The sequence below is a fragment of the Tympanuchus pallidicinctus genome, unplaced genomic scaffold (assembly GCF_026119805.1).
Source record: "Tympanuchus pallidicinctus isolate F22 unplaced genomic scaffold, pur_lepc_1.0 scaffold1, whole genome shotgun sequence".
NCBI lineage: Eukaryota > Metazoa > Chordata > Aves > Galliformes > Phasianidae > Tympanuchus > Tympanuchus pallidicinctus.
The window spans coordinates 44,699,290-44,719,698 of NW_026294618.1; the positions used below are offsets into that span (position 1 = coordinate 44,699,290).

Here is a 20,409-nt window from a genome sequence, read left to right on the forward strand (position 1 = left end):
ATTCCCCTTTGCTGAGGAGCCCTGCTTGCAAGTGGAATGGGAAAAAAAATACAAGGGGAGCAGGTAGCTCAGTAAAAAGTATCTTCAACCTATTGGCAAGTATTTAGTAGCTTTTCTTCTGTGCACTACAGTGGAATTTGCCTGGATGCCTCTCACATAGCACAGACCTCACGCAAAAGGGAGCTAATAATATGTTGTTCAGATGCTTTACTGATGTGCCACTAGGCTTCTACTAATTGGTCACAGTTTGTAGTTTTTTGTTTCTTCTGAAGACACAAAATGGATAACCCTGGAGGCCTTTAGCTTGGTCTTGGTTTACTTTTAGGCTTCAGAGCTTTTTGTCATTGTAGCTACGTCAACTAATGTGATACCGTGCTTGTCACAGTGTCCTCCCACCCTTTCCTTTCAGTTCTGCCCAGATTCAGCACAGGAGTCTGCCAAGCTATGCTTTCTCCTGGTTGATTTTACCCTCCAGAGGTCACAAACTGTTTTTATTTGTTTGTTTGTTTTTTTGTTTGTTTCCTGTGATAATAAATGGGAGCAGCTCTTAGTTTTCTCAGTTGGGAAGGGCAGAAGCTTTGTCTGCTGCATACAGGCAGGGATGCTTACCCAAGCTTACAAAGAGCCCAGACCAGCACAAATAAAAGTGGAGACTATTTTACGTACTTGGCAGCTTCTGGCAGGGGGCAGGGGCAAGGCTGGCAGAATGTGGGTGCTCCTCCAACAATGTCACCAACAAAGCCGTCTGGACATTGCTCACAGTGTTCCCCTGTTGTGTTTCTCTGGCAGTCCTTCAGTGAAAAGAGAGAGCAATGAAAGTTAAATGAAGGTGCTGCCTAATTCAGAAAGAAATCATGTATCTGAAAGGCAAGCGGAATAGGGGCTGATGCCAGACCCCAACTCTTCAAGGCATTGATGGGTGAAGCTAAACTCTATAGTAACTATTATTGCTGCAAATAAGAATGCTCCATTAGATTACACTGGCCAGCCAATAAGTGTTGGCAAGGTGCATGACAGGACAAAACAGGCACATGTGTGTGCAGGGTGCTGGAGCAGAAACAGCACTGGCTGTTGTCAGAGATGTCATGGGCACTCAGGTGTAGCTGACAGCTTTGAGTTGTAAGTGCCAGTAGGAAAGATCTCTTTTCCTGCTACCAAACCAACTTGAAAAATATCTGCTGGTAAATGTTGTCAGCAGATTTCAGCAGCGAGGCTGCTTCTTAGACCTGATAATTGGAAAAGGGCATTAGGGGAATCTGCAGGCAGATGGTGGCTAATTCGCAATGTGATTCTGATGATTTTTGTCCTGAGATGGGATTTTTATCACTACACCTTCTTAGTTTTAAAGGAGGTCTGTTAAATGGAAGGAAGAAGCAGAGGTCTAACACATTTCTTTCCCATGACAAACTGCATTTGCAATGGCCTTTTTATAAACTACAGAGCAATGGTACAAGATGTCACTCACTTTGTAAGCAAATTTCCTGTCTACAGTTTGATGTTTTTGAGGAACATGTTTCATCACGCAGAGGAAAACTGGCCACTGGCTGATATTGCTGGAGTTCCACGACAATAAATCAAGCTATGGTAATGTACACAGAATATTTTTCAAAATTTTTCATCATGCTAGGTACAAAACTGCACCTCTCAGATAACATTTGCAATCCCCCCCAAAAGTCCAAATTCATCTGTAAGCAGTTATAAATTGAATTCAGAAGTTCTGCAGGCCCAAATAAGCATTTTTGTATCATTTGATTGAGAAATGGACACACTCAGATGTGATAGGTTACGAGGGCTTTCTCCTATGCACGTGGTAATGCTCTTCTCTCCATTTCAGCAAAATACCCAGAGACTGTCATTGAAAAAACACACTAGCTGTCTTGCTGAATTGTTTTTCAAAGAGTAGAACTGTGCAGAAGTGCTCTCTTCCTTCTTCCAGCTGTTCAATGGGTTTTGCAGAGTCCCTGGATAGGAACTCTCCAGGGACAACATTTTGTACTGATACTATATGGATGCAAACAGCTATGCAAGCTTGAGATAGCAAAGCTCCATGACAGAACTACGTAAAACCATTAGGAGTTTAAGTATTCTAAAACATACTTTACACAGAAGATAAGAAACTTCTCCAACCTGCTGTCAGGAGAAATTAATGAATATTCATACTCCATAACGTTCCCTATTACAGCAACTTCGGATACTGGTAAAATATGAAGCAAAGAGGCATCAGAAACAGGCCAGGCTAATGGCCCCTAACAAGAGGTCCTTTTGCCACCACTGGAGTCCCAATATGGTCTGCAGAAAACTTTGCTTAGGCCCTGCAAATGCCTGTGTTGTGTTCAGAGTTTGCATAGGTGCTGGCAAATGACCATGGTGCCCAGCTTCTCCTCTGGTAGTTGTTTAATCCCATCAGACATCTCTGAGCTGGCAGCTGGCAATGCCTGAAAGAAGTGGGAAGTTGTGTGTTGGGTTTCAAGACTGCTGGTGAGCCTTTACTCTGTGCTGTCTGTGCCAGAGCTCCTACAGTTGCACTGGGTGGGGTTGGGAGCATGAGTTTTACTGGCTGATTTTCTATTAAGCCAAGATAATACAAATCTGAACCTCACTTTGTACTCCAACTACAGTGTGTTCTTTAAAGAAAAAAGTATGAGGAGAGAGGAATGAGATTAGGGAAGATGTTTAATGAAAACAAATAGTTATGTTTCTCTTGTGCTTGCATTGCTAAATGAGTTTTGTATCTAAATCCTGTGAGTTTAGTTAGTGGTGGAGTTTTCTCCTGGCAGCACTGATGGGTTGTTTTCATACATCTTTGTGCACTTATCATCTATCTCCATTGAAAATTCATCATTTTAGTAAAAGACAATTATCCTTGTCAGAGCACAGAGCATATCATATGTTTTTTTTTACCAATCTTCCTCATTTGAATCGCATAAATGTCCCTAGGACTCATTAATTTAGTTCAGACTCTTTGATTCAGAGAGACTTTGCATATGTTATTGCTTTTTTTCTTTGTAGTCATGCAGAGCCCGTTGCACAGCAACTATTTATTTCTACAAAGCTGTGATTTGGCCAGAGAGCTCTACAGTAGGTAGAATATGATAAGGAAAACAAAAACAAAAACAAAAAATCTCTTTCTCTGTGGATCTTTAAATATATTAGACACCAATAGCTGCAGAACAAAATGTGGGTTTTTTTTCATAGTAATATTTGCTGTTAAGAGAGTATTTAGTATGCACAAAAGCAGAAAGTACCGTTAACAAAATGGCTCTAAGATGATAGGCATCTGATTCAGAGGAGGGGAAGGAAAGAAGCCCACTGAGAGCAGAGAAGCTGAGAAGAGTAAATGAAGACAGAGCTATGGGCAACACCTGAGAGACGTCTGGCCCTTGCTCTCTCCTGTTGTGGTAGCACAGACATTGCGTGGCCACTGAAGCATGCAGTGTGAACCAGGAGAAAGCAGAAGGTGAGTACATGTTAAAAATAGTTTGCATTTGTCCTTCTTCAATGCAAATGCCATTTTGATATATTGCAAGAAAGAGATGAGAATGTAGGAGCTGAGAGCTCAAAGAGAAATAAAAATCTTGTATCTAATGTGCTGGCAGTGGCCTCAGGTGGGCTGCATTCATTTTCAGTCTTCACCATGCTCTTCATTTTTGCTCTGAGCCATTCGTGTCACCTCTTTTGGCCTCAACTCCCCAAGCAACACTGGGACATTAGCAGAATAAATCCATTACTGGTTTCCAAAGCACAGATTCTATTGTAAGGAACACAGCAGGACTGCAGGGTAGCTGATGCTGCTCCATACATTTGCAGTACTTTTCATCTTCTAAACTGAAGGGAAATGCTAAAAGGCCCTCTTGGCCAAAAGACCTGGTTGCTAAATGCTGGAGGCATGTCTGTGGTTTTTCTCTGGTTAGTGATTATGTAAAAGTGGCTTTATCTTATTTAACAAATCAGCACTCCTGTGGGTATTTAGAATTACATTTTTACAGTGAAAAGTATTGTCCTTATATACTTTATATTGAGTTAGCTTGGCAACTCCAACAAAGCTGCAGTCTATAGTAAGCCTGTGAGATATCTCTGAGGCAGGGAGGACATCCTCCCTATAGCTCACGAGGGATTCTCAGTGCTGAGGCACACCAGTTTGGTAGTTTGAAAAAATGTTTCACTGCTGAACCAGTTATTTCTAACAGAGAAATAATCATGGGAGAAAAAATAGAATTCCATTTATAGTCTCCTTTGAGAAGCTGGATCTTAAAGAAGCGCTTTGCTCTAAGAGTTACAAGGGGTATTCATTGTCCCAGTATTCATACCTGCTTTAGAATGAAAGCCATCATTTACAGTAGGTGTCATAAATTTGACTGTGTGGGATTGTTTCACAGCCTTTCCTGTGTCAGTGGTTCTTTCAAAGGTATTTACAAATTTGTAGAAACATGTTTATTGATATTGGTATCTACTTTTACAAATGATGAAACTCTATGCATGTTTATATATAGGTTTCCTATTAACAGCAAGGAAGACTAAAGTAAAGATCTCTAGAAAATAGTCATTAGATACGTCTCTTAGGAAATCAAGCACTGAAGCTAACAGAAAAGAAAATTGCTGCCTATCTTTGTACAGAACAGAGTGAGACATGAAACAGTTCAAAAAAAGAAACACAGCCATGAGGTGAAAAATATTGCAACACTCTTTAAAATGCTCTGGAATTTGTAAACTATTTTTTAAAACTATGTTTTAAATTTACATTAAGTTGAAATTCTAAAGCTGAATTCTTTCCAGATGCCCATGTTAGTACAGCCTTTATTTTCATAGAACAAAAACAGGCAGAAGTGTCCTGTCTTCATGGGCAATTTCAGAGAAAGTAATCAAATGTAATTGCAGCTTAGCTTCTGAAAGCTTCTGTGTGAGGTTATAGCCTACCATCATTTACCGTCATTACACCAACAGCAAACTGTACTATAACTGATTGGCTGAAGTGCATTTTCCTTTTAGAAAATGCCTCTATTGGTTAACCTGCTCTGATCTCATGGAGTAATGTCAATCAGGATGAGCATTTCTACCTCTGGCTCCTACTGTAACCATGTGTACTTCACACATCTGCACATGAAAAGGTGCTGTACCAAGCCATTTTGGAGTTGTCAGCACTGAGCTCCTGTGTTCATCTGCTTGGAAAGCAAAGCTGGAATTGCTGTTCTGAGATCAGAGAGCGCTTAGGGTGATGTAGTTTTGATCTGTAATAATGCTTGTGCACAAATAATGATGAATTTCCTCATTCTCTTCAGGCAGTGGTACAGTGACAAGTAAAATTCTAATTTGTCCCAGCAAAAGACAAGCGTACTTTTCTGCCAATCAATATTACTAAAAACTGTAGAATCTGCCCCAACTTAAATTAAGATCCTGAAGAGAACAGAACTCTTTTTAATTGTCTAAAAGACAGGGGCCTCATTAAATGTGCCATTTAGACAATTACTTTGAGGAGGTTATTTCCCCAGTTTATTCCAGTGCAATTTAAGCAGGATGTCCCTCTTCCACAGGTAAATAAAATAGCCAACAAATTTTCTGCTTCTCCTCTAGAGTTAAAGGAAAAAGACAGGATCCACCACAGAATGATATTAGGCACCTAATGCTGAGTGGTATTGAGTCTTTCCAGGGCAACAAAAGTTAATAGGCAGCACTGCTTCTAGTGAGGCTAATAAAGCAACAAAAAAGTAGAACAAAATAAAATCCTATCTCTGAAAGATTATTTGTGAAATCTGGATGTGTCGCCAAACCTTGCTTGGGAATTCTGAATATTAATTTGCAGCTGAAAATAGCCACTGTTACCAGATAGCGGGAACTGGCTTAATTTTTTTAATTTTTTTTTAATGATTATTCTTTGAGGTAGTCTTGTAATGGTTATAAATGGAGCAATTGTTAAAGCAGAATACACACACACACACATATATATATATGCATATAAATAAATAATTATACAGATAGAATAATGAAAGTGGCTTACATTGTTGTGCACTCTGTTGCTAGGCCACTAGAGATTGGCCTGATATCTGGATTTAGATTTAAACTTTTCCAAATATGGGAGATGCCCTCCTATCTGAGGTTACAGATCTGTATAGCGTTGCCCACACCAGAATGCCGAAACTCATTGCTGTCCCAAAATAATAGTAAAAAAATTACTTTAGCATAATGACTTGAAAGCTGTGGTATTTATGTTTTATCTTTTTCATCTTTATGATTTCATCCTTCTCTTTCCAGTAACTGTGGATGAGCTGCAGTGTTAGCTGTAGGGGTTTGATAGTTTGGTATGGAAGTGATGGGGACTAGAATGAAATACTAAATATTGTACAGCTCTACTAAAGTAAAGACAACTGAAAGTAAGAATAGCAACAAAAGCCAGTTCCTGATCTGATTTCAGTCAAGGTACCCAATCAATGTCAAAAGCTTTTGTTTGTAGAACTTCTGGGGATGTCTTGCCAAAACACCTGCCCTCTATTTTTTCCTTCTGCTACTCTTCTTGGCTTAGTGTGGGAAGTGCTGCTGAGCTGGCATGTAAGCAAGGGCAGTGTTCCTTGCAGCCTTGATCTGGCTTACTACCAGACTCTTGTAGAAGCTGTGCGGGGAAAGAAAGCAAAGTGCTCACATGTTAGTGGTAGCGTTGCAAGTCTGCAGTAGTAAAACTGTAAAGACAACAAATATTCTCTGTTAAAAGAGAGCCAAGAGGAAGGGAAACATCTACATCTAAGGCACTGAGACTATTACCTGTGGCATTTCTGATAACTAATGAATATGAAACCACTCTGGACAATGGCTGCATTTTGACAGCCATTTTGACTGCTGTAGTTCTCTCTGGCTTTCCAAACATGTATCATCTCAGGCATTTAAAGATGTAGTCTATCATTAAAGAAGGCAATAATTAACCGTAAGAGCTGCAAGGCTCTTCATGGAGCCTGGAGTACCTAATAATCTGAAGACTTCTGCTAGCTCTCTGCTGCTTTGTGCTCATGTTTGATGGATGGTTTTAGATCCACTGGCAGTTCTCCAGACCTCCCTTGGCAGTCATGTGGAACATGTTATCCTCTTGGGCAGAACTGCCAAATCAGTTCCAACTTTTCCACTCAACTGTAAACCCAAACACTAAAACACAAATCACTCACATGACAATATACTCTATTGTCAAAAATTCCATAAATGTCTGGAAGGGATATCAGCGAATATATACTCTCCGTTGTTATGATCCTTTATCCTTTCTTATTCCCCTGTCTTATCTATCTATCTATCTATCTATCTATGGTAGAGAGGAACAATCACCTCCCTGTCCCTGCTGGGCACCCCTCTTTTGATGGAGCCCACGATACTATTTGCTTTCTGAGCTGCAAGAGCACACAAGAGCTGGCTCATGTTAAGTTTTTCATCCATCAAGACCCCCAGGTCCTTCTCTGCAGGGCTGCTCTCAAAGACTGCTCCTTCCAGTCTGTATAGATGCCTGGGATTCCTCTGGCCCAAGTGCAAAACCTTGCACTTAGCTGTACTGAACCGATTCACCCGAGCCCACCTTTCAAGTCTGTTGAAGTTCCTCTGAATGGCATCCCTTCATTCCACTGTGTCAACTGCATCACTCAGCTTGGTGTCATCAGAAAATTTGCTGAGGGTGCACTCAATTCCAATCAGTTGTGACATTCTGTTCAGTTACAAAGTCATCACAGAGTCATAGAATCCTTAGAGTTGGAAGGAACCTTTAAAACTCATCTAGTCCAACTCCCCTGCAATGAACAAGGACACTTACAGCTAGATGAAGTTGCTCAGAGCCTGGTCCAGCCTGGCCTTGAATGTCTCCAGGAATAGGGCTTCCACCACTTCTCTGGCTTTAATTTTGAAACAATTTCCCCTTATCCTATCACCACAGACCTTACTTAAGAATCTGTCCCCTGCTTTCTTACAGCCCCACTTTAGATACTGAAAGGTCACTATCAGGCCATCTTGTAGCCTTCTCTTCTCCAGGATGAGCAGCCCCAGCTCCCTCAGCCTGGCATTTGGAAGTCATTTGAAGCATACTTCCATGGCTGAATTTTAAGCAGTTCATCTTTCAACAGAGGCACTCTAAAGAAGTAACTTGGCTGTGGATTGCTGGTGTTACAGGATCTGGGAATGGTGTTGGAGATAAAAATTTCACTTTGCATCTCCATATTTTATTGGTAACAAAACCTAATTGCTTAGGCTTTATGCAGGAGGAATGGATACCACTCTATGTGGAGACTGCCACTTTTTGCTGTTATAGTTTCATCCAATTAACATCATGTAAACGCATGTTTCCAAACTGAAAAGCTACAGGGTCCTACAAGTGCCTTCCTTTTCTTCTTTTAGCTAGGACTGAAAAGGTTACATTAAATTATCAAAGTATCACATCAGCATCAGAATTGTATTTCTTCCCCTATTGGCCTTATATACATCACCAGATAATGTATTTGAAATGAAGCACTACTTGACATCTGTAATGTATTATATCATAAATGGAGTTTATGCTATGCTGACTGCTTTTCTAATACTTGGGTGATTTTCTGCACTAAAAAAATGGACTGACTGGCTCTTCATTTATAATCACAGGACCACATGATTGATTTCTGCACCAGTTTTATGTGGACATCTATGCAATAATGGCTCTCTTTGCACTAATTTCTTCTGTCTGGTTATCTAATGAGATTGTTGATTTATTGTGTCATTTTATAAACTTCTAGAGACTCACAGGTTTGATTTACACTCCGTGAATAAGCTGAGAAAAGTTTTAGAACAGGAGCAGAAGTTAGATATTTATGTCAGCAAAATTAAGGATGCGAGTACTTTATCGTAACACATCACTGATAGGGGCTTAATATTATTTGATTTCAAATTCAGGGCAACGGACAATGAAAATTTCATTAATTTGTATGCAGTGAGAAATGCGTACGTATTTGCATAATATGAAGGTCTTAGAGCACTGTGTGGAATCAGGCCCTTGTATTTCATCCCTTTTAAAGTAGAGTGCTTTTTCATTTTCATGCTGCCTGAGAATTGTTCATTTTTTCAGGTCTTACAACTTAGTTATTAGTTAAACTGCAAAAAATATTCACCAAAGCTGAATACTGTGTTACAATTACTTTGTTGTTGTCTTCCATCATTGTTAGCAGTTAAAGTATATTTATGTTTTTCATATTTAAATGATTCTACTGTGTGAATAAACACGCAAATGTAGAATCTTTCAGCTTTGCTAAATATCAGTTCTTCTAAATATCTTCTGGTAAAGATGTTCAGTAAAAATCTCTAACTCAGAGTTCGGATAGGCTTCCAGTGGGGAGTCTGCAAGTGATAAAACTTCAGAACAGTTGCATATCAGAAGCAGGGAGATAACAGATTTGTATGGATATAAATGCAGGATGACAACAACAATAAAGGAAATGTACAGAATGTTTCTCCCTATTTTGTTTTTATCAATCTTTCAAAACCTAACTGAATGCAGAGAGTATTATATCTTACTATCAAGTGTGGTGGTTACCACTGCAATTTTTATGGAATAATTTCCTAAAAGTTTGAGGAGGGGAAGCCGATGAACTCGCAATACCACATGGTTCTATAGTTCCCAGAAATTCACAGCCATGCAGACATCTACTCCTCTCTGTCCCAGCCTCATTCCCTAGAACACTTTGATCAAATCCATGCCTGTATTTCTCCAGAATGGTCCTTAGGAAAAGCTATTTTTTTCACTGATTCTGACAAAATCAGAGTCTTAAACAATAGGAGGCTTAACAAACAGAGGCTCCTTTTCTCAAATTACTCACATGTATTCATCTAACCTAGTTCTGCCTTCTGCTTTTCCAAATTATCTTTCTTCCTCTAAACATTTATTCTCCAAAACTTTCTCAGTCACACTTTGTGGTTTACCAGTTTCACCAGTCAGGAGATGGAAGTTCTTCTTCTGCTCTCAGAAAATTCCTGTTGTTGCAGTCTCCATGGGCATCACTGATTCTGTTTTCAGCTACCATACCATTTAAGCCCCTTTTCATTCTACTCTTTCCTTGCATCACTCTCTTTCCCTTTCCCTTTGACTCTTATTTTGCTTAAGCTGATTTTCTGTTCGTCTTTATTGAGAAGTAAATGGCCTGAGTGTAATGACTTACTAAATCATTCAGACCAGCCTTCAAATGGTTTATTTGAACTCAAGCAGTAAACCAGGTTTTAGCTCTTAGTTTTCTTACTACCTCATCACTTCATGGAATTTAGTATCCCGGAGGGACATCAGTCACAAATGCACATACCCTTTCAGATTATTTTCTGCTAATACAGCAACATTTCTTTTTCCTTTTTTTTTTTTCTTCTCCTCAGCTCTTGACAATGGCCTCATTTTTGTAGAAAACAGGAAGTGAATCTTCTGCTGTGTTTGTAAACTGAGGATATAACCTCTTTCCTATCACATATATTCCACTCCACAAATTCTCTGGTCAACAGAATCATGAAAAGCAGACATTTGAAAAGCTCTTATTCTTGTTCCCAACTCCTCCATTGGAAATTTCCTCTTCTCATTGTCTCATGACCAAAAAACCATGTCCATGTGAAAGAGAATAGCTGGGAATGCTTTACAGTGTAAAGCTGTTTTAAGAAATGTAATATTAATCCACTAAGTCAATATGTATTCTGCAAAAGCTAACCAATCCTGTGAGTGCTACAGGGGCCAAACCATAATTGTTCTTGGGCTGAACAGCTGCACCGTGTTTCTCCTGTGGGAATGGAATGGGAAATATGCCATGGAGCATGGAATTATATATAACTAAAAACTTGACAGAGGCTGCAACAATGCAAAGTATGTGAATATTATAAGGTCATTTTATGAAGAGACAAATGGAGGGCAAAGGTTTATGACTTGTCAAAAGTAGTACAGTGAGTCCATTGCAAAACCAGGAGCTTTGGGCTCTATACAAGACTGTAAAGCGAACACTAGCGTTCGCTCTTGCTATGCTGTTCAGACACATTACAGTGTTAACTTCCATCCTTTCTCTAGTGTATTACTGCTCAAATTACCCATTAGTAATTGGGGTTAGTTTTACTGCCTAGAATTTTGCTCTGGAGCTACAAGTCATCAACTACTAATGCTAACTCACAGCTTTCTGTATGAGCTGATAATGAGTACGCCTGAACATATGTGAAACTGTAATACTACCTTGGAGTTCAGCATCTTCTTTGCTTGGTGTATTATTTCAACCTCCACATGTTGTTTCTTCACAGCAGGAGGCTGCCATGCAGCAGAATTACTATGGATAACACATGTATATACATTCACAGAGGTCACTTGCCACTGTAAATTATTTGTATGATATACAGTATTGTATTCATAAAGGGCAGAATGAAGTGTATTTGAATTTAGCAGTTTTCTCTGGGGAATACAAAACTTTTCCCATATTTCTTAGGACTGCAATTTTTCCCCAGCATACTGCCTCTTGCAAATACTACATGCAGAAAGTGGAATCTGCAGGGATAACCTAAGCAAGCGAGAATGAAATATGGCTAAAGTAATCTTATTAATGTTTTGATCTTGGTCTTGCTTATGATTGCCCTTCAGCAAAAAAACTCCTGTGGGACAGAAACTGTTTTTGCTATGTACTGAAACTAGCACTGCCTTTAATAGAAGAGTCAGATCATGGCCCACAGTTTCTTGGGTTTGCCTGGGAAATACTTCCTTTGTGTGAAGCCTTATGCAAGGGTGAAAAGGTTCATGTTATCACCAACAGAAACTCAAAACCAAGTGTGCTGTTGTTCAGTGAGGGAATGGCTAAGAATACAGGAATTCCTTACCACACAGATTCCAGATCCATCAAGGCATCTGTTTGCATTACCATTACAGTTGCAAGGAGAGCATTTTCCTGAGCTGGTATGGTAAAATCCTTCTTGGCATCCCTGCAATGAGAAAATAAAAATAAATTATCCTTTATGCAGATGTATTCTGAGGGTTAGGTTTGGCAGGAGAAATCAAAATGCAGAAGAAAGCAAGTATTGCAACCACCAGTTTTCCTCCAAGTATACTCCACAGCCCTTTTGCAGAAGACCACACACACTGCTGAGCTCCAGTCTGTTCCATTGTTCTCTGCCTTGGTGCTTGCAAATTGCTTTGTGGTGTTCAAGCTGCCAGCATCCTTGCCTGCGTCTGGCCCTTGGTCAGCAGTGGGTGCCTATAGCAGTGAGAACAATAAACTGCATTTTGTGCTAGATGATGGGTCAGCTAGAAGTGATGACTGAAATTGAATAACGAAGGTATAGCTTTTACTTAGAAGAGCCTTAGAAAGCTTACTAAAAGCAGACTACGTACTGGCTTTTATGAGCTTTGAATGAAGAGCTCTGAGAAGGCAGAGCCATATCTATAAAGATCAGTGTCCTTCTGAGTGAAAGCTGGTGGGCTTTGTGAGATCCTGTGAAGGCCCCTGCCTATCTGATTGTAAGACTGGTGAGATGTGCCAACACTATATAAGTCCTTGAGAGATAAAACAGTTCTTCAGTCATTCTTCATGAGACACAACAAAGAAATGGGAGAGATTGCATGAAGGCTAAGATTTCCCTGTTTTTTTTCTTGAAGGTGTGGCTGTGCCTGTCGTATATCAGTTAACCTGACTGTGCTTATCAAAATAAAACAGAAGATTGTAAATATCTAAATTGACTTCTTTTAAACACTAATTACAGCAATAGTATAAGCAGTCAGAAACACAGAGCTATTAAGATGCCACTCTAAGACTGGAAGATAAGAAGAAAACGAAAGAGGATTGCTTTTGTGTGGTCTATTATATGTAACTTGTTCTCCACAGAGGACATTACACCTCATTGTGCGGCTGGTGAGGCATGCATGAGCTGGTCTTGGGAGCAACCTCTGCTGCTCAGACAGTGCCTGCTCACCTTGTATAGCAACCTCCCTACATTATAGTTGTTAGATCCACACAGATTCATGAAGTTTTGAATCTTAACGTTGTTACCATTGCATAACTCTTGTAGCGTTGTTGCAGAGCTGATGGGAATATCACTGAGTTCTCCAGAAATTATTTGCCCTACCTTCTTTTATCTGGCACTGAAGAAGACTGTCCCTGATGTGACAGTAAGAGCCTGAGATACACCAGGGTCTCCTGAAATATTTTTTTGTAGCTGACTCTACGTACTTTCTCTATTCCCTGGTCCCTGATGTCACTTATTCCTGCACTGGCCTAATCATCTCTTCCCACTCTGAGCTGTGATGTGAACAGCTGCAGCGTGGGTGCAGGATGGTGATTCCTCCACTGGCTCGGAAGCCAGCCTGAGTGCGGTATTGCTCCCTCTTCTACTGGTGGCTGGAGCTAACCCTGGAACAGTGCTACAGCTGAATTGCTTCTGGGGTCTGGGATATTGGATGTCTGCCTGGTGCTAAAGGCACAGTGTGGAGCATCGGATACCAAAAGCTAGTGATACTGAGGTTCATTTGTGTGTTAGCTTCCATTCTCAAGGGTGGATGGATGCTTTTATCCAAGTCGGATGAGCTTCTTGTTTAGGAAATAACATATAAGATGACTAACAAGATTTAAGAACAAGGTTTACAAATGAATCATTAGTCCAGTCTTATCCCAGAGACCTCCGAGGATCTGAGATGAACACAAATGGAGAACTCAGTTGCCTTTAACGTTTTTATACACAATATTTTATCTGCTTTGCTTTGGAAACACTTTCACAGATAATAGCTCCCGGGAGGAGAAGCCTTCACCTCACCACTTTGGAACAGCAGAAATACTATCCTTAGTGCTGCTTGTTTCTTTCAGTTGTTTAGTCTTAACGCAGAACTGTAGACTGACTCCCACCAGACTAAGGATTTCAGCTGAATGATTACGCCACACACTGTGAAAGGCAGACAATTATTTTCTAAATTGAAAACAGATTATTTTTCCAGTGTCTTTCTTGGCGATATTTCTCTTTATCCATACAATTTTAAGACATGCTATGTTCTCTGATGCCCTGCAACTGGTGGGTGGTCCTAGATGATCCATGAGAGCTTGAAGGCTGGCTCTGCAGGCCTAAGCAGAACTGTTTCTGACATAAGATGGTGAATATGGACGATGGAAATGTATGTCTATGTGCAAAGGTGTCTAAACAGATTCTTTATAAATATTATTTGCTTTAAACTTCAGCTAGAGGTAAGTCTGCTTTGCAGCCAGTTCTCTCACCCAGAAGAAGCAAGTTAGGTACAGGACAACACAGCATCTTTGGAACCAGCTGCATGGGCCTGGTTGCATGGTTGTTGAAGGAGCATGCTGGGAACCAATTTACCTCCTACTCTGAGTGGACACACTTCTCAGCCCCCAGAGACATATGTCCCAACCTGGAGTGTCTGCTATCATGGCTGTCAGAGACACTTGAAGATGAGATGCAGGTGCCTAAGTTTCTGTTATTATTTCTGTTTAACATCATCTTCTCAGAACTATTCAGTTCATCACAACAGCTTGGGAACTGATATTTTAAACTCTGGGTTGCATCAGTTTAAACCAGAAATGAGGTATTGACAATGAGTGCTATGAGGGAGATGGGAATGAGATGAAAATTGGATGCAGATTGTTTCCTTGGGTTTCAAACATTTTCTCAGGCATTTCTCAATTATTCTGATATGTTTGTGTTGCTCCTTGCCCTACTAGTGATAATGGAGTGATCTGTTAGTTGTTCCAGGGCGTGAGCCAATGCTGTATTTATAAAAAGAAGTGTCAGAGCGTTGAGCTAATTGAGGGATTCAAATGGCCAAATGTTCTGGGAGCAGCAAATAATGGCATGCAAAGCACAAACAGGTCTGCAACAAAAATGGAAATACCTCCCTGTAAAAAACCGTTATGTAGGCAACTGAGCGAGAAACATTTCCATCCACTGGCTGTTTCTGAAGGGTGAAGACAATTAGTAGGCCAGAAAAGCTAGGTCTGCATTAGCAATTACACCTTCACAATTCTTTTTTTTTTTTTTTTTTTTTGCCCATGGGACAATGTCTATTCCAATTCAAACTGAAAAGTCCCATCTAATGTGGATCTTGCTGAGCCCTTGAAAATCTTCTATACCCCATAGTGCATTTAATTTTTTTTTTTCCTTGCATCTGGTTTTAGTTATTACATTTCTTACAAACAAGAACCAGCTGTGGTGCTGCAAGTGCTGTGGAGCCTGTAGCTGTGGTTCTGTTGCTTTAGGCCTTTCTGATGGTATGAGTGTATGCTGGGACTGAAGATGGCAGTCCAGATACATAGGATATCAGTTTATTGCCATAAATACATTCAAACAGCTTCACCAATTTGATTGCAGCTGCTCTTGGTCTCGATTCCCCATTCCTTCCCTCATGCCAGGTAGCAACCCTGGTGCAGCTATGCTGGGGTAGGTCTATTTGTTGTGATACTCTGTCTTCTGGCTTGCTTTTCCCAAAGGAAAAGTGCTGTGACATGCACTGAGTGTTCTCTGTGGTTTCATCCATGTTAGCCAACTAAAGAAGGGCAAAGCATGGTTTCAGGCACTGGCTTATGGCAAATACAGAGTTTAAGTACGTGGGCATGGGCTGTGTTATGCTACTTGACAGGGAGGTCCCCAGACTGCTTTATTAAGTAATTCAGATGTAGCCATTGACTCTGTTATCTAACAGTAAAAAAAACATAGCATGTTTCTTTAGTTAGTACTGGAACTTGTGACTTTCCTGTGAATATATAAAGCACAAATGGTCTCTTTCTTTGGCAATAAACGTCTCCCTTGGATCCTCACCAGTATTTGTTATTTCCAGAGTTTTCTCTTGAGTGCTGGAGTGTATGGAGAGATGTGGATTCCAGGCTAAATGGTCTACATTAAACAACTTCAGCCTTTGTTATATTCCTTATACTCATGACTTTCAGTCTTGTACCAGAGACTTCATTGGATTTGGCACAGAACAAATCCGGAAGAAAAGGATGGTGTTTACCTCCAGGATTGTTGTAAAATTGGAGGCAGATAGGGCACGTGGGGAACTGAAACTGAAGAACAGCACCCTTGTAGCAGTCAGGGCACATTAGCTGCCATGTCACTGCTATGTTTAGTGTCCTGTGAGACTTAGCTGTAGCTGGCTTTGTGCATGTATTGCCTTGGTACTATAGACAGAGTCAAAAGGTGTGTTTTCCTCCAGGGCTGGGAAAGATCCTCACTGGGCTGCATAGATGTTCAGATAGGTGGGCAAGGATCAAGCATCATGGTATTGCTTAGCATATTTTCACTTTAAAAGTCAATTCATGGTAGTGAAAGTGAATGCAACCTGGTCACATTTAAATTGTTAAATTCAGAATCTAGTGATTAAAGTAAAATTAGCTGGATTAACTAATATCCCAAACGTGAAAACACAGGTAACTTTTACTCTGTTATAAGAACCTGTATTTTCTGTGATTTTTGATTATGTGAGGAAAAATGAAGATTTTTTCATTTCTGGCAATCGCTTCACTGTATTTCTTCATGTGTTAAAAGGGTAGAGAATTTTGAAAAACATTTACAAACATTACAAACATTTAGAGAATGTTTGTAGCATAAATTAAAATGTGTTAGTCAATCCATGGTGATTGCTCCTGAGCATGCTCTTAGCACCTTGCAAAAATATTTTATTTTCACCTTCACTGAAAGAGAATTAAATTAATTCATATTAGCAATCATCTGGTGATGTTCAGGGACATACACAGATATTGTGGCTGAGCCTACATACCACAGCTTATTCACCTGTTTTATCTTGATGTTTCAACAAGTACATTGCAGATGTAATTTTAGTTTGGAAGACGTTTTGTGCATTAGAGTTTCCATTTTTCTGCAGACTGAGCTGTTCTGGAAAAATACTGTCAGAACACGTATTCTTGAAAGTTCAAGTCTGAGAACTGTGACATCTGAAATAATAAGTTGTCTACTTGTAGAAACATATATATGGAGAATTATGACACACACTGTGAGTTATTTGTGTAATAGTATCACTTGACATAGATTGATCAAGGGTGATCTGTGTGACCCTTGAAGTTCTCATTGTACCGAGTGTACATTGCACTGAGTATAAGAAAAAAAAAAAAGAAACCTTCCATTATCGAGCCTAACCTCATAAACCAGGGAACAGGGAAAAGAAACAGAAAAATGTTACTCCTGTGATATACCAGGCTTCATCTTAGCCACTGATAACTGTCAAAGGCAGACATGACTAGTAAAGAACAAGTTTTCATTATATTGATTAAAAGAATTAGACACATTGAATAGAGCAATACCTTCTTCCGTTCTTGACAACTTCACATCAAGATGTAATGTTTTTCTGGGAGGTACAGTTTAATCTAACAGAAGTTTAGGATTCAAAATAATATCAATTTCCTGAAGCTCAGGATCTTTTGTTATGCAGGAGTGAATTAATACTCTAAAAATCCTCCACTCACTTTAAAATCTGTAGGTCTATGGGAATGACCAGTATGCTGGAATACGTGGCATTGCCACAGAAACAACAGCCACTTGCTCGCTGGGGATCAACCCAACCCAAACATACTTGCTTTTGTTTATTTATTTTTAATGTACAATATTTAGAATTGGCAGACGCAGTACTGGAGTGTTTTTGAAGATTGTTTGTGTAGGCCAACTTGAGTAAATACTCTACTGCCCTTCCTAAAAATAAAGATGTTTTCCTGCTTGGGTATCTCCTGGTATTTTTATTTATTTGATTATTTATTGGAAATTAGAACATTACACGAAAAGCTCTGACAAAGCAGTCCTCTACTGTACATTTGATGATATCCCAATTTTCTCTGTTTTCTTCAGAAAAGGTAGGATTCCTTTCCAAAGAAATTCCTGGTCTTTATTGCCTACAATGTGTCTGCATTCAGAAATAATCTCCAACCAAGTACTCAGAGAAAAAAATTCAGCATTTAGCAGATATCACTGGCATGCCTATGTCAGCAATGAAGACAGGCTGAACCTCATAAGACCTCCTTGGCCCAGGTGCATACTGTGCTGACACAGCTGTGGCTGTGCTGACCTAGGGGCACCTAGGCCAGCAACCATTGCAGCTGGGTAGTAGGATGCCTGTGTAAGACAACCAAACCACAGCAGGCTGAGCATCGTCAGCGTGGAGATCTCCACATGAGAAGAAGCTAATTATACTTTCTTTGATTGGTTTAATTCCTTTTATAAGAAAATGCATCTAAAGTAGGTCAGCTGTGCCTATTGTTTGTCAATGATTGCAAAGGGAGACTTGCTAGTTCAAATATAGGTGAATCACTCAAGCAGTTGTGTTGTTACATTTGAGTTAGCTTGATTCTGGCCAGTTTAAAGTGTATGTTTCCCTTCGCTCAGATAGCTTCTCCTTTGATTTTTACAGCTAGCTTTCAAAGCTTTTTATTATATTGCCCTGCACTGGTGCTACCATATCCACTAAATACTTGTGCATTCAAAAATCCACAAGCAAAATATTTTCAGTCCATCCCTAAGTTTTTTTTTTTCTTCTTGAAAGTGGGAGAGAAAGCATGAATATATGCTAGCACCTTTGGTAAAAAAAAGCTGTAATTCTCACAAAGAGGTAAAAAATACTGCTGAACATTGCTATCTGAGCATTGATCTTATTGCTGCTAATAATTCAGTCCCACCTCAGTTTGATGGCTTTGGGCAGCACTGAGCATATTTAGGAAAGGACAGAGGGAAATGGTTTCAAACTAAAAGGGGGGAGATTTAGATTTGACATAAGGAAGAAGTTTTTTACAGTAACAGTGGTGAGGCACTGAAACAGGTTGCTCAGAGAGCTGGTGGATGATCTGTTATGGAATGGAGACATTCAAGATAAGGCTGGAAGGGGCTCTGAGAAACCTGATCTAGCTGTAGGTGTCCCTGTTCATTGCAAGGGAATTAGACTGGGTGGCCTTTAAAGGTCCTTTCCAACTCAAGGAAAGGTTCAGTGACTGTATGCAAGAAACTTGTAGGCAATTATTATTAAAACTTTTTATTGTCATCTGAAATACTCTGCTCATTGTAAACATTAACGTTAGTTCTAATGTGCCTATGAGATAAAAGATTATCTAATTTTACAAAGAGCAAAACTGATCCTTACCATCATATTAGGGTTGCTACGTTCATTCCTGGCTCATGCTGCAATTGAGCATTGCAGATGTATCCAGGAAGAAGGGCTCTCAGTTGCTGAGTGACTTGGACAATCCGCAGAACTTGTGTCTGGCAATTCCTTGAACAGCTACAGAACAAAACTCTAGTAAAGAAAGAAGCATAACCCCATTCTGAGGATATTTTCTGGTTCCCTCCAAAAAGCACACATTTTCTGCATTAAAAATATGCTTGGGATGTAAGTAAACAAAGTAAGTGTTTGATCCATACTACTCTGACTAGGCAGAATTTTTACAGCTTATGGTGTTTGGTAAGTATTAATTACACAGCAAACTTCTTTACCTCCAATAGATAGTGTTTCATTCGGCTAGAAAATACTGGGGGCACCAACGTGAGTTCTACCTCTGCTTCTCAGCTCAAGGAATAATTGATGTCTAGTACCTATAAATGTGGACTTTTAAAATCCAGACTGCCAATGCAGACTGATGGACTTTTGAGCATTTACTTGCTCCTTGGGAGCAGAGTAACAGACATCTCAAATTCCTCAAGTCAAAGACATGTTATTCATGAACACAGACATAGAAATTTAGTTCAGCCTGATGGGAAACTTCATGAAACAAAACAAAACAAAACAAAACAAAACAAAAAAATTGTAATGACCCTGTGCCCACTGTCCTGACCTTCCTGCCCTGCTTTCAATATAAAATCTGGCAGATATACAGCACACTCTGTGTGCATGAGCAGCTTGGTGCAGTTGTTCTACAGGAGAAACTTGAGAGAGCAGTCTCTATCTCTCAGTAGCAGAAATGGCTGAGGTATCAGATGACTGTATTTAAACACTGTGATTTTTGTTACTCATACCTGCCAAAAGGATCCATCTTTACAACTACATTTGATGCAACTCTGCGTAGGTCATGTGGGCAAAGGATATGATGGAATCAAACTCTATGTGAACCATATGATTTGGGATAAAAATTATCTAATGAAATTTTCTCTGCTTTATTTATTTATTTATTTTTTTATTTTTGGAGGCAGGCAATAGAAAATATTCCTTAGGCTCTTTGTATAAAAGTACTTGATAACTGTCATTAATTTTCTGCCACTTTTTTTTTTTTTTTTTTTTTTTTTTTTACAGTTACAACTATAGGTGCAATTAATTTGTGTATCAATTTCTTCTGGCTCCGAAGTCAGTCAAATGTGGATGGATTTCATTTTTTCAAAGAAAAAGAATAATCTTATCAGTAGGGAACTGTGTTGTTTCAAGTTTCCTCAAAATCTTAGTGACTACTTGAGCCTTGAGGGGTTTATTGCAGACAGCATATTCCCCCCCAATAGATC

At 39.6% G+C, this 20,409-nt stretch overlaps 1 protein-coding gene across 2 annotated transcripts in view; it reads right to left on the minus strand.

Moving 5' to 3' along the window:
- Positions 1 to 20,409, minus strand: part of LAMA4 (laminin subunit alpha 4) — a 94,736-nt gene that overhangs the window by 62,150 nt on the left and 12,177 nt on the right. For both annotated transcript variants that reach the window (XM_052678593.1, XM_052678585.1), the window contains exons 2-3: positions 11,809 to 11,910; positions 667 to 791 (exon numbers count right to left, since the gene is read on the minus strand). In XM_052678593.1, the coding sequence (XP_052534553.1) occupies positions 667 to 791; positions 11,809 to 11,910 (227 nt within the window). The remainder of the gene's footprint in view (positions 1 to 666; positions 792 to 11,808; positions 11,911 to 20,409) is intronic.